Source organism: Hydra viridissima, unplaced genomic scaffold, assembly GCF_058129835.1.
Source record: "Hydra viridissima isolate aposymbiotic clone 2 unplaced genomic scaffold, HvirCarnegie_v1 scaffold_14, whole genome shotgun sequence".
In the NCBI taxonomy this organism is placed as follows: Eukaryota; Metazoa; Cnidaria; class Hydrozoa; order Anthoathecata; family Hydridae; genus Hydra; species Hydra viridissima.
In genome coordinates this window covers 2109982-2125051 of record NW_028324313.1, presented here as the reverse complement: position 1 = coordinate 2125051, position 15070 = coordinate 2109982, and the positions used below count along the sequence as shown (strand labels likewise).

Genomic DNA, 15070 nt, shown 5'->3' with positions numbered 1-15070 from the left:
AATAGTACCAAATAGAATCTAATGATAAAGTTAAAGTAGCAGACATAGATCGCTCTCAGTTGGTCACTCAAACAGTAACAGTAAATGAGCATAACTTTTTAAAGATTGCATGAGTGGTTTACCAGTCCATTCCACATTTCTATATATTCTTGAAAAATTTGCTTCATGTTACCTCCCAAGCTCCCATTGCTCACCTCGAACCTTTCACAAATAATAATATATGAACTACACTTTTCTTTATCATAGAAACATTCCAAAATTATTTTAAAAATTTATTCCAGTTCTCCCTATTTTACGACGATTCACGGTATGAACAATTTTGCGAACGACGAAATTTCCATTTTTTTAAAACCGTTCGAAAGACTCGTTCATCCAATTTTACGACGATTCTTGGTTTGAACAATTTTACGAACGATGAAATTTCCATTTTTTAAAACCGTTCAAAAAAGTCATTCATCCAATTTAAACCTTTTTTTTTTCAAAAAATACATTATTAACTTAGCCCTTCATCTACTTTGTTGTTGTTGGATTGAAGCTAGATCATGTCTTGGAAGAATTTCGGATAGATCAATTCAAAAGATCAACAAGAAACCATCAAAGATTTTTTCAAAAAGAATTTCTTACACCAAAACAAATATTATGATTTTATCTGAACTTTTAGCCTCTTCATCACGAATATTCAAAACCAATTTTTTTTTTTTTTTTTTTTTACTGTTCACAAACTCAACCTGGATTTATATTCCTTATCACGTGACTTGGTTTAGTGCTCTTTGTTTTAAATGCGAAGCAAGAGCCAAAAAAAAAAAAAACATTTCTCATGAATTTTTTCAAAAAAATTTTGAAATTTTTTCATAAAAAATGCAGGTTTTTTTTTTTTTTTTACAAATTTTATTTTTTTACATTTTTATAAACAAATACAATTTAGAAAGAAAAAAAAAAAAGATTCGGTTTATTTGAAGTCTTAAATTATCCCTGAAATTCGTTTTTCTTTATCGTCCGTTCGTTTTTCCTAACTATCTACAATGCGGTTGGTCAAAACAATTAATTCACTACTCTTCTAGATCATAATCCACATCGTCAACTCGCTCCATTCGACTTCGAGAGCGCGATGAAGCCTTTGATCCGAACCTAAATTTCAGAAAATAATGAAAGATGTTGTAATCACAAGTCCTTTACACACTGAAATACCTTTTCACACATTTACGTTCCATAAATTATTAATGCGAGATGTGTTAATCGCAATGACGTAATTAAAAGCAAGAACATACGTTACTATCAGCCAGCATAAAATCAGGGTTTCTTTAAAAAATAATTTTTAGATAAATTTTTTATTTTCATGTTAAGCAATACATCAAATGTGATTTTTTTTTTAAATTTTATTTCCAACAAAATGTTGCCTAGACGAGCTGCAACTATTTTATAACCAGTTTTTGCATTTTTTCTAACAAAACCCCTCAAACAAAATGAAGAACATTCTGAAATGAAGAACATTCTTTACAAAACCTTTACATTACAAAAGTTTAATTTAGATTATCAGAAAGATAAACATCTAATAAAATTAAAGTAATCCAATATTGGATTTGATGATCATTGAGAATTTGATGATCATTGAGGAGGAAAAGTTCTATGCGATTGAGTTTAAATTTTTTTTTTATTTTTCTCAAAATAAAAAAAAATTTTTTTTTAATTTTAAACATTTCGAGTTACATACGCGTCCTTTCGAGTTAAGTCTCTTCTAAATTGGTCCAGTTGTTCTTCCTTTTCATCGACTTCACTTTGCAAAGAAGACTTAGCGTGTGTGAGACGAGTAATAGTATCAGCTTGCTCTTCATTTTCTCGTCTCAAATTTTCATATTTCTTTAAAACTTTTTCTAACTAAAACAAACAAACCAACAAGCGATTAAAATTCGAAAGGCAAAGTTTAAGCAAAATAAGATGAAAAGAAAAATTTAAATTATCAAAGCAGAAAAACCTGGCTTTTAGCAGCTTCCTCTCCATCTTTTGTTTCCAACAAGTCTGCCTCAACATCTCCAAGGGTCTTTTCTGCTTTTTTAAGCTGCTTGAACAGACTCTCTCTCTCCTTCATTTCACTCTCTAAAGCCAGCTCTAACTTAATCAATCTTTGCTCTAACGTAACAGCATTCTCCCGTAACTGTAGTGACGGAAGCAAAATGAAAAATCAATGAAAGAAGATATTTATAACGGCTTATTTCATACATATTAAAAAACGTTGCAGTACAAAACCCAAAACTTTAAAGTAATAAATCGCTGTTAATTATTTCAACGCTCTTAATTTTTTATTTTTATTTTAGGTGACGAAAGAATATTCAAACCTTTTCGCGATAAGTTGAATCCAGCATTTCTTTGCTTGTTTCTAAATCTTTGTTTAGCTTTTCAAGACGACTTTTGGCTGCTTCATTATTCCTGATCAACTCTTTTTGCTCTGAGAGCTTGCTATTTGCAGTTTCTAGATCTTTAGTTAACTTCTTGATCTGATGTTTAAAAAATATCAGATAAAAAAACTCGAATTGATACAGGAGGATAAAGTAAATTTTTAAAAAGGCCAGGGGGATTGAATCACTTAAAGCATTTTCGTAATCATAAAAAGAGCATCAAACAATACTTATGCTTGATTTTTTAAATACAATCAACTCAAATCAGTTGAAGCCACATGAAATCACATGAAGCCAAAGGTTCATCATCAAATAGAAATAGAAAATCAAATAGAAATGGTTCACTGACTAATTAAATCCTTTATTATATTTTTTAGTGTTACTGGCTAAGGTAGCGCTTGTCTACAATTATGGTGGCCACAAATTACACTATTGCATAAATCAATCGGTAAATAGGAAACATGATTATCTAGCCAAGTAAATACAAATTTTAATTGTAGATTTTACATGCTTTTACTAAATGATGCATCGATGTAACAAAAGAAGTTTGTCAAGGCTTAAGGATTTTCCATGTCAATACATCCTGAAGACATGAAAAATCCTTCAGCCTTGAAAATCCTTCAGCCTTGAAAACCATAAGAAATGAAGCGTTCCTAAAGTTTACCTAGGGAAACACAAACATAGCTGTAATCAATGTACCTTGTTCTCATAATATCTTCCCTTACAAGATTGGTGCTGATTTTTTTACAGCTTTATCTGCAACTCTCTTTTCAGGTTTACAGTTACATGTCTCATCAATACTATAGATGTTTTGGCACTCAAAATTATAATACTTCATAACTTCAGTTTATCAAGGAATAAATTGATAATGACAATATTTATTCTTTACCAAAATGTAACTTTCAAGAAAAATTGAACATCAGGAGTTGGAGGGAGTAAAATCTGTTGCATAGATAAAAATGTTACAGGAGATGCAAAGACATGGAGTAAGCTTAAACATTGAGTGTTTATGTTTAGAAATTATTTTAAAGACCTTTTGTTACTATTTACTACCCTTTTCTTATGGAGTGGCAAAAAATATTTTACCATTCCATAAAAAAACCATTTCAGGAGAATTTAATTGACTCGAACCATTTTTGTAGCTTTTTTTCATCAACTGCTAGAAAACTTGCAAAAGTAATTTTATATTTACTAACATTACTTAAAAACATTCATCATAAACTTTTATAAAATCAAACCAAAGGATTTTTTTAAAACATATCTTAAGAATAGATATAGAAAAAAAAGCTTAAATGTCTAAAGTGTAATAAAATTAGTGGGTTGGACAGAACTTCACCAGGTTTTTTAAAAGATAACACCTCTATTTTAGCTAGGCATTTAACCATTTATAATCATAAATGTATCTCTGAAAACAGGTTAAATGCCTGCTGTTATCCCAATACACGAATCAAAACAATCAAATGATCCAAACAATGAACAACATCTATCCTACCTATATTTTCTAAAATAATATAGTGATCAGTGCATTTCCAACTGAAGGTATATTTCGAACAAATTATTCTATTATACTATGTCCAGTTTTTTTTTCTTAAAAGAAGATTGTCTGAATTAGCTGCAGCCGTACTTATAGACCCATATAAAAAACAAGTTGATCAAAATAAAGTATTCAAATCTGTCTTTTTTGATTTGTCTAAATCTTTTTACTCTATTTTAATCTATTTGTCTGATCACAAAAAAATCATAGATAAACTTTATGCTTGCAGATAAAGAGCAAACAAACTTGACTATTTACTTAACCTTAAGCAATGTTTCTTTACTATTTATTTAACCATAGAGATCAATGGCGATTTGCCAGATGAATGGTCAATAACTTGTGGTGTACCTCAAGGATTTATCTTTAATTCTTTTGCTATTCTCAACTAATCCTTAAATCCATTCTTTTTATAAGTAAATGTTGCTGACAAGAGCTTTATTTAGATTTCTGAAGATGATTATATAAAAATTGTAAAAAAAGTTAATTGAAGATTTAATTTCCATAGCTTATTATTTTGAGATCAACAATTTTTTAACTAAAAAAAAAAAAAGAAAAACTGAAAGTATAGTTTTTGGAACAACTAAAAAATTAACTTAAAGATCTTGACTTGTTTTACAAAACGCAAAATATAAATTCCATAAACCAATACAACATACTGCGCTACCTCAAACCTCATTTTAAATGAACTTAGATTCAAAAGGTCAAACCCTCAGAAAGCAGAACATTTCAAATAATTAGGCAATGGAATTTAAATGGAAAAAATATCAAGCCAAAGTTAATAATTAAAATGATAAAGAAAAAAGAGCATGAATTCTTGTTCATGATTGTTTAACTGATAATTTATGCAATAAATTGTTTAACTGATAATTTATACGATAAATTGTTTAACTGATATTTTATGCAAAAAAATTTGTTTAACTGATAATTTATGCAATAAAAATTCTATAACTATTTTTCTTGTGTTAATCATACCAAGACCACACAAAATAATAAATCAATATCAATTTAAACCAAAGTAAGACTTAAATATTCTCAAAACGGTTTTTACTGCAAGGGAGCAAAGTTTTTTAACTATTTACCCACAAATGTATAGATAATAAAACAACAGGAAAAAATTTTAAAAAGTGATTCTTTTATTTTACCCTTAGTTTTTAAGTTATTTTTTTCTTTTTTTTTTTAAACACTATTCTATTTGATTTTTAACATTTTTATCTATTTTGGGTTTGTTAGAATTTTCCTTTTATTGTTTATCTTGTCTATACATATTCTAAGTTTTTAACTAATTGTTTTTATCTTGATTTTAAACTATTATTTAATTTATTATTGTATTTTAACAGGACATTTACAGAAAGCAGTTATCTCTACTGATAAGCTTACTCTATAAATATTCATGAATAATAATAATAACATTTGTATAATTAAAACTAGTAGTTCTTGATGACCTTGTTGGATTTCTGATACTAAGATTTCAGTACCTCTTCAAAAAATATGAATACCAGTCATGTCCAAAAGAAAATTACCTCCTTCTTATTTTGCAGAGAGCCCATAATACAGTTTTTATGTTTTTTCATAACATTCTGATAAAAGATAAACATACAAGTTTTAAAAATTCTTACATATTGCTCATTATCATTTGCAATTGCTTTTTCTTCTGACAGTTCTTCCTGTAACTCTGCTAACTTAGCTTCAAAATTCTTTCTCTCTGCAGCAATAGCAGTTTGATGCTGATTTTTTAATGCAACCAATTCACTTCTAACTTCTTTCACCTCCTCTTCAACCTGATGAAGATAGCAAAGATAATAGAAGATAATAGAAGATAACAGAACTTAACAACCTTTTTGTGCTCCTATTTACATATGATTACTGATGAATAGAAATCAGTTTTAGAAATAAGTTCTATAAAATCTTTTTTCTTTTCAAAGGCAAAATTTAAAAAATATATTTAATTTCAGAAACTGATTATTAACAACAAAATAATTTTATTTAGTGTAGTCATTACAAAATGGTAGAAACACTTTAAAGCATCACTTGTGTGACTATGATTACAGTTTGTATTAGGAAAAAACTTGAACTGACGTATGTACAACTTTATGTAGGAACATTTCAAGCATTAAACTAATAATTTTTTTGGAATGAGATTGATCAACTGATTGTTTCATTTTACAAACTATTCACAACATTTTGTTGCTCTGAAAATTTACTTATCAACATAAATTATGAGAATAACATCTTACATGCAAGTTTGACCGTTGTAAGTTTGACCATTTAATGTACAACAAAAGTTAAAAAATTAAAACACTTACAGCTCTCTTCAGTCTTTCAAGAGACTGAACTTGTTCAACCAATACAGTGTTCTCTGCTTCAGCACTCTTCATCCGCTTTTCATTTTCTAATGATTTTTTGAGCAAATTGTTTTTCACTTCGTTCATCTCAGCTAGTTCAGCTTGTACTTCCTTTAACTGGCTTAATTGACCCTGTCAATTTGATAAAATTAAGAAAAGAAAAGGATTATCAAAAATAAAAAATACTGTTAAGTAACCAAATAACTAAGTAACAAGGTTATACCAAGTAACTGTTTAGGAATAATTATTTTAAATAGATTAAAATATATTAAAAAAAAAAAAAAAGATTACAACAATGAAGAAAGAACCAAATTAAACTATGTTTAAGCTATGAATTAATTTACTTGGAGTTTTCGAATTAATTTTTGTTGTTCTTCTCCCCTGTTGTTAGCTTCATCACATTCTGCAGACAGAATGGCAACTCTGCTTTCCAAATTCTTTTTGGCAGTTGCCAACTGTTCAGAACGTTTCTTTTCTTCCTCTAAGGATAATTTCGAATCTCTCTCCTAAAACAATTTAATTGAAGCTTTTTTTAGTTTGGTCAAAACTTTTATTTATTACAGTTTTAAAAGCTTACAAATAAAATTATAAATCAATTTATTTAAACTTAATATAATTTTTATATATATTAATTTTATGTTATTGGCAGATAAGAAATTGCAACATGCAAGTTTCTACTTAATGAAGTAAACTAGAAATTTATCTTTTTTATCTAACTATATTTATATAATATGCTGAGTATATTTAATTATTTACACATATATAATCTACATATTTTACATAATATATGTAGAATTAATATACCAATTTAGAAAGACTGCTCTTGGCTGCTTCCAATTTTTCATCTCTGGCTGCCACATCACGGGTATACTGCTCTTTACTAACCCTTGATGCCTCTGGAAAAAAAATTCAACAACACATCAATAACAAAAAAAGGATACTACTAATGACTCAAAATATGAATAACAAACCTGATTTTTATTTATTGAACTTTGATTTTTGCTAAATTAAAAATTTTTATGTAAAATCACTTTACTTATCACAAATAACTTTATCTATTAAAGCTAATTTACTATAACTTTATTTTAACTGTTTAATTTACTATAAAAAAAAAAAATATAAATCATTATAAAGGTGCATTTAATAATAAAGCATTCCCAAATGCATCATCAACAAAACTGCCAACCTTGAATTTTTTTTCACATTCTTTTATCATGCAATTACAGAAAGAAACTCTGCCTAGCTCAGGTTTGGTTTTAATTGAAAAGTTACTCAGTTACTCACTTTATCCATTTCAACCCAGGGGTGCCTTTTTATCCACTTTTATTGATACTGAAGTAACTGACATGGATACCTAGGGAATAGTTTTTGGAACTGTTTCCTGGTTACTGATGTCTTATGTCCATATTGCTATTAGATTTTTTTTTTTTTTCATATTTCTAGGATTTTAGTTTTTTTTAGAAAAAACTTTGAGGCTTAATTCACAAAATATTTTTAAAAAAAGTTTCTTTACCAGTAACTGCTGCAAGATTTGCCTCCAGTTTATGAATTTCATCTTCCAACTCAGAAACAAGATTTCTTGACTCGTTGAGTTGATTCTGCAAAGAACTTTTTTCTTTTTCTGAAGCAGCATGCAAATTACGAGCATTGTCTCGACTATTTGTCAAAGTTTCAATACTACCCTGCAAAACCTTTTTAGATAGCTCCAAATCTGCTACTTGCTTTTCATTTGCTCTTTTATCAGCTAAAACTGCTTCTAACTATAAGAAAGTAATTAAAAAAGAACTTTATCAATAAAAATTGCATTGATTGTTTACATGAATATAGAAATAAAAATAATAATAATTTTTATATTTATACAAAGATCAAATTTTTTTTTTTAAAAAAAGTAATTTTTAAAAATATAAATGGTCATACTTTTAGTTCTATTGCATCATATTTTTTCTGAAAATCTTGTTTCTCTTCTTCAAGTTGTGTAGAATATTTCCTTTCTTCTGCTACTGCCTTTTTAATAATAAAAACATATATGCAAATATGTGCAAATAAAACTAGTCATAAAGTTAATCCTGCATAGAGAGCATAAGTCAAACAACATCTACAAAAAACATTTTTACTTTTGTTAAATCATTCTCAAACAACTTTACATTAATCTCTTCTCATTTCTTTTTAAGTTATCAGACATTAACTATGTGTAGTTACTTTTAAAACTCTAAATCAACTTAAACCTGCCTGGCACTATGACTGCACATGTATATTCCAGGTTATATTTGATAAATTACTGAATTCTTTTGAGACTTTATATAGGATAATTCTCAAAAGAATTCAGTAATTTATTAAATATAAGTGGGAAGGTGCATGTACAGTTATAGTACTTTTCATGTAGTAGTGGCCTTTTGTCTCACATAACTCTCTAAGATAAATATTTATATTAGAGAGTTATAATATTTAGTTAATAATATTTAGTTAATAAAATTCAGTTGAAAATTAAAATCAGAAAATTAATGCAAAAAATGGAATATTAATTTAAAAATATTTGTAAATATTAACTTAAATTTTTTTGGCCTGAATAAGTACATTGCTTAAAGTGAATTTATTTAAAAACATTTAAAACTTTAAAATATATGTGAAAAAATTTACTTACAACAATACTATAACAAGTTACAACAATTTGCAACAATTTTACAACAGTATTTCAGTTTTGTTCCCTTTTTTGTAATTTCAGATTATGAAAGGAAAAATGAGAACAGTCTTTTTTGATTAAAATGTGTATCGATTTTCATTTTTTATCAAAGCAAAGTCATTTTTAAATCTTTCAGTCAAATTTATGAAGCAAAACAAAGTATTATTAAAAGAAAAAAAAATGCTGTTTCTACAAAATGATCTGTTCCAAATTCAATAATTTAATGACTTTGCTTTGGCAGAAATTAAAATAGAATCCAATTTTATTTTAAAAGATAGTCTTTCATAACTCAAGATGATAAATAGAGGATTATTCATACCTTAGTTTGCTTTTTTAGTTTACTTTCAAGATCTGAAATCTCGGTTTTCTCTTGGTCAAAAATTGCATTAAGTTGGTCGACGTCACTTTGTAACCTTAAAAATTAACTTAAAGGTTAACTACATTTAACAATAGCAGTTTTTATAAATGCAACACAAATCTGAGTAACACAAAAATGTATGACAACAGATCAAGCTAACCTCAAGAGTTATGACAAAGTTAAAAACTTTAAATTCTATAATTTCAGTTGAGAGAAGGGAGCTTAAAGCTTAGTTATTCGGCCCTACCCGATTTTGAATGGAGAATTTAATGCTGATTAAGAATCGTATAAGATTTTGGGTCTGAAAATCAAAGTAAGGCTTTTATCTGCAGTTGAATGCAGAAAGTTGTTAAACTTGGGAATGTCCGAATCTCAATAGGAATTGAACAAATGTTGCTCCAAAAGTGTTTAGGCACCGATAAAAGCCAAAAAATCTTTTAATGACCTGATTACCCCAAAGGGTAATACCCGATAATGCCGATAAGATCGGGTAATTGAAACTTTTCATACCTAACCTGACTCAATCTTTCAGGAAATTAAATTTCGGTTACCAGCGGTAACCGAAAGTTATTGATCCTATCGATACCAAACCCGATTACCCGTTAAAAAACGGTACTGTTGTCGGGTATTCTGTGAAAAAGGTCCATTTAGTTCAAAAATAATTGATATTTCTAAAAATTTATTAAAAGAGAGAAATATATTCTCAATAATCATAATAATCTTTTGCTTTTTAGCAGTTTAATTTATTGCTTCATGCTACTCGAGCAATTTGATTGGCAAAGTTACTGTATCACACCCTTTATTTGAAATGCTCGACTCTAATTGGCTGTTACGAAAAAATCCAGGGTAAGCCAAAACCAGCAAAAGCTATTGTAAAGAATAATTGTGTGTTTTCAAATTATTTCTTTTTCCGTTTCATGAAATTATGTGAGAAAGGCTGTAATTTTAAAATTAAAATCGTGCGTAAAAGAGCAAAACATTTCGAAAATGTTTGCTACCCAGTCAAGTGCTCAGTCATTTCAAAGTCTAAGCGATTTTGATACTTAAAAAGAAGAAGAAGGAAGTGAACTTCAAAAAGACATTCCAAAATCTTTAGATCCGCCAGTTCATCCAGATGAACACGAAGCTGAAAAACCAGATAATGCATTGCTAGTTAATTTAATTTCTTTGTTTTGTGTTTGTAAATTTTACACAAGGTGCTAATTGCATTTAAGCATTGCTTTAAAGTTGCAAAGAATCAAGAGATGTTGAGAAGTATTCAAAGTTTTGTTCAAAAATAATTTTAGTTATTTTGCCTGACTTTTATTCCATTTGTCGTCTTAAATGGCCGCCAAACACGGAAACGTTCCCATACTCAAGGAAGTGAGAAAGAAGGTGCACGACAGGTTTTCGGGTATCAAAAAATTCAATTCACGAACGGGTACCTGTTTTGGTTCCTTTATTATCTTTGCCCGTTAACCCGATCGATCTTTGTTTCGGGTGTTCGAGCTATCGGGTATTAAAACTGCTGACTTCCTTTCATGAAATTAGGTTAACCCCCCGTAAAGTTTGGTTTTTAGTTTGCGTTTCATATAAAAAGGAAAATTTCAAGATAACTTTAAAAAAATTTTTTTAAATTTTTTCATATAGTCACTTATTCTGTTATAAAATTAAAATTCACTAGAATGAATCACATTTTTTTGATAAGAATCACATGAAAATTTCTTAATTAGACAATGCTGTTAATTAAAAACTAATTGCAACTAAAAACGTTGTAATGAAAGGTTATTTTGTTTTTCTGTTAACAAAGAATTTGTAACAAATAAAATACAAACTTATAATCAGTCATTTGAAATAAATCGAACTTTAAAAAAAAAATTTCTACATATGAAGTTAGAAAATTCCAAGAAAAAAAAATCCAGAGGCGTGGCTAGCTCGGGTGGCACCCAGGGTGGAACCCCCGCCTCTTGTCCCGTTCGATTAAACTCGTTAAATTTGTAAATAGCGATTTCCTTTCCTTTAATTTTTTTTTTTCAAAAAAAGTAATACCAGGAAGAAAGCAATTTTTTCAAACAACTTTATCCCCATTCCGTATCAAACTAGTTTAACTTAGGAGAAGTAAACTACTTAAGTAACTTAACTTCAAGTAAGACTTCTTTAGGAAAAGTATGACTAACGCTGCCTTTATATTGCAACAAGACGATGGCTTCATAAAGTAATATGCTCTGAAAATTATTACTATTTTTTTTTTTTTTTTTTTTCTTTTTTTGCAGAGAATTGTAATGACGCTTACCTTCAAAGAAATTAAAACTTCATTTCATAGCCAGATTCACAAACTCCGTCAATGATAAGCGATTGAATAATCTGACTTACAAACAAATAGATCATAACTCGATAAATAAAAATAGTCTCATTATCTAATACTAGCTACTAACTTGAACCCATGATATGAGGACTGAGAACCAATTGGTAACTATTTTACCACACGAGCTTTGTGATGATTTTGTTTGTGTTGGTGCACCCTCATTAAAAACATATAATAATTTAGTTTTAACAACATGTAGTTTTTTTGTAACAACTGCATATTCATTTCTGATCTCATATGCGTATCTTTGTTTGAATAACTTCATTTAGGCGACTGTATAACTATAGCATTCAATTAATTTTCATTTTATTTACACTTGTTAAATCGTAAATGTGCAGAGAACGTAAACGTGCTGAGAACGTGTTCTATCAAACCCAATAGTATTTGTTGTGTATGTGGAGAGTTAACTTTTGCATCTCAGCATCGAAATTTCACACCATTGATTGAACAAAGCTAATTAGACTATTTTGAATCCTGTAGGGCATCAAGATAAATCCTGGATTCCACGTAAATGTTGTGTAACTTGGGTGAGACTCCAATTAGGTTGGGCTAAACAAGAATCAAGATATTTGCCATTTGCTTTACCAATGATTTGGACGGAAACCAAAAGATTATGTAAGTGATTCTTATTTTTGTTTGACTCAAGAAAAAAGCAAGTCACAAAACAGCCATGTCAAAACACAAAACAGCCAATTCAAAACTAAGAAAAATACACAAAACAGCCAAGTCAAAATTAAGAAAGAATCACTCTGTTAAGAAAGTGTGGCCCATTTCGTGAATCATTTACTCCAGACCATAAAAATGTTAAAAATTAACCTTCAGTGAACCCTGATGAGATACTTTTATCGCCGTTACACACCAAGCTCAGCCTGATAAAAAATTTTTGTAAAAACTCTGCCTAAAAATGGCAGTGGATTTTTGTATCTGAATGAGAAATTCACCAAACTCAGCGAGGCAAAAGTTAAAGAGCGAATATTTGTAGGTCTACAAATATATATTGTAGGTCTACAAATACAGAAACTGATAAAGAATAAAAGTTTTGAAGAAAAACTGAATGATCAAGAAAAACTTGCCTGGAAATCTTTTTTAAATGTTGTCCGAAATTTTCTAGGAAATTATAAAGCAGAAAATTACAAATACTTAACAAATGAACGTATACTATCATATAAAGCTTTCGGATGTAATATATTTTTAAAAACTCAAATGCTGGGCTCTCATCTGGATTCCTTTCCGGCAAAATTGGGCGCTATGAGTGACGAACAAGGCAAGTGGTTCCATTAGGGCATTTCCCTTATGGAGAAGCCCTATTAAGGGAAATAGATTTCAAGCTTCCTAGCAGATTATTTTTGGAGACTTAGAAGGGACCTACCAGAAGCCAAATATTCACAAAGCTCATAATTCTTTATTGTACATTAGACAATAATTTCTCTAATTGTATTTGATTTTTGTACTTTTTACGAAAAAATTTGTTTTGATATCACAAGGACGTGTTAATTTTTATTAATTGATATATTATTGTTTTGTGGCTCTAGTACACTCAAGCTTTAACATTTGTGACAAAAAAAAGTTAAAACTTTGTTAACCAGTGCAATCAGACTAGTTTAAGCCTGTGGGATTTGATTCTAAGAAAACACCAAATGAAACTATAATTGAAACATTAAATCAGACGATTACATGTATAAATAAGTTTTTTTACATTAGTAAACAATTCCCATAAATATTATAGTTTTGGAGTAGAAGAGTGAGCAAGCCACACAGAAAGTACTTGGGAAAATTTGAGGGTTAGGCCATTTTAGCTTTCAATCCTTCATTTTTTTCATATTTTTCAGAAACTCTCATAGCCTATGAGCAATAAATAGGGAAGTAAAAAGAAAAAATCTGGGGAAAAATTTTTGTATTATTGAAGTTTAAAAATTTACAATCCCGGTAACGAATTGGATCAGTTCTAACCCCTTTATTAGCAGAAAAGTCTGAACGTTGTTGACATTATTAAAAAGATTGTACGTTTAACTAAAAGTTCCAAAATAATGGACTTCGCTGAAAATAAAAGTAAAAATATCTCTGGCCTTGTTTTCAGTTTGAACGTTGTTTTCGATTTATTTTAAATGTTGTTTTGATTAAACAGCAATTTGAGCGAAAATAATTCGGGTGCGTACACGGAATGAGCAGATGTCACCATGGTAATATTTCTTTTACTAACATTATCGATTATGAGATTTGAGTTGTAATCTGATTGTCTTTTAAAGTATTTTATTGCGCGCTTATTTATTCTATGACGTTAACATTCATTGTCCGCAATAAAACATTCATTGTCCGCAATTAAGGTTGAAACTTGCGTCTTAAGAGTGCATAGAATCGGTATAACATATAGAATCGCGTACTATTTCAATTATTCTTTGATGCGTATTCATCAAACAGTTATCGAAAACTAATTTGGAGTAATTAAATTATATCAACAAAACAATATTCAGAGAAATTGATAACAAAAATTTGCACCCGAAAAAAATTCAGATACAATTAGAAAGAAAATTAGATTTTAATTGGGTCAATGGCTCTTTGTTGCTCTGATCAAGTTTGAAACAAAGCTTCCCATAAAAGAATCGGACTAAGTTTCATACCTACGTTTTTGCTTCTGCAAACGCTCAACTTCTGCTTGAAGGGAGCTTTCGCTGTTTCGCAGATCATTTAATTCTCTCTTCTGCTTTGCAATGAGCTCTTCAGCTTCTTCGAGTGCTTCTCGAGTGTTCTCTGCATCTCGACGATACTCGTCTAACTATAAACAGAAGATTTGTTTGTTTTATGTTACTTTATGAAATAGTTACCTTAAACATGAGGTTTTTTAAAAAAATAACAATAGAAGATAAAAAATGAACAGAGTAAATGAATAGCAAACAGATAAAGTAAAGAAAAAGTCAATCAAGAGCCAAAAAAAAAAAAAAAGTTATTTACCTTAGCAATCCGTAATGTTTTGGTAGCCATTATATTCTCCGAGGTTGGAATTATGAAATACAACAAATAAGCTTCTTATCGCTACGATGGATCCATTTATTAGATTACATAGTCGAACAGTCAACCATGACCACTTAAATATAATTCTTTGAGCGATCTCAGTTGCTTGGTCAGAGATTATCTTTGCATTAAAGTTTTAAAATAAACGTTCAATTGCCTTATAAAGACATCAATAAAGACATCATATTTAACCAAGATTAAATGTAATCAAATATTAGTTAGTGAAGAACGATACCAGGGTGCCGTGCCAAAAAGTTTCATTTGAACTTTTTTTTGTAAGCAATAGTTTTATGCTCTTTAATCACAATAAATTCGCAAAATGTATTACGTAAGGCATTAAGTCATTAAGGTGGAGACGATCGATGTTTTATGAACCAAAGTGATGCGTCACTACTCGAAAACAACAACAA

At 29.1% G+C, this 15070-nt stretch overlaps 1 protein-coding gene across 1 annotated transcript; it reads right to left on the bottom strand.

Moving 5' to 3' along the window:
* Positions 1-865: 865 nt before the first annotated feature.
* On the bottom strand, positions 866-14923 carry LOC149878777 (uncharacterized). The gene is made up of 13 exons (XM_090071726.1): positions 14601-14923; positions 14270-14424; positions 9269-9362; positions 8187-8273; positions 7783-8029; positions 7074-7165; positions 6614-6775; positions 6231-6401; positions 5544-5705; positions 2334-2492; positions 1973-2152; positions 1712-1875; positions 866-1128 (listed from the first exon to the last, which is right to left on the bottom strand). Exons 1-13 carry the CDS (start codon positions 14628-14630, stop codon positions 1050-1052), a joined length of 1782 nt encoding a protein of 593 aa, XP_089927852.1. The 5' UTR covers positions 14631-14923; the 3' UTR covers positions 866-1049.
* Positions 14924-15070: the final 147 nt, after the last annotated feature.

Excerpts from the sequence above, each read along its gene's own strand:
- LOC149878777 (XM_090071726.1), bottom strand. The coding sequence starts at position 14,630 with ATGGCTACCAAAACATTACGGATTGCTAAG. Across the intron at positions 8,274-9,268 it reads AACTAAAAAAGCAAACTAAG|GCAGTAGCAGAAGAAAGGAA; the intron begins GTATGAATAATC and ends ATTATTAAAAAG. Across the intron at positions 1,876-1,972 it reads AGGAAGCTGCTAAAAGCCAG|TTAGAAAAAGTTTTAAAGAA; the intron begins GTTTTTCTGCTT and ends TGTTTGTTTTAG.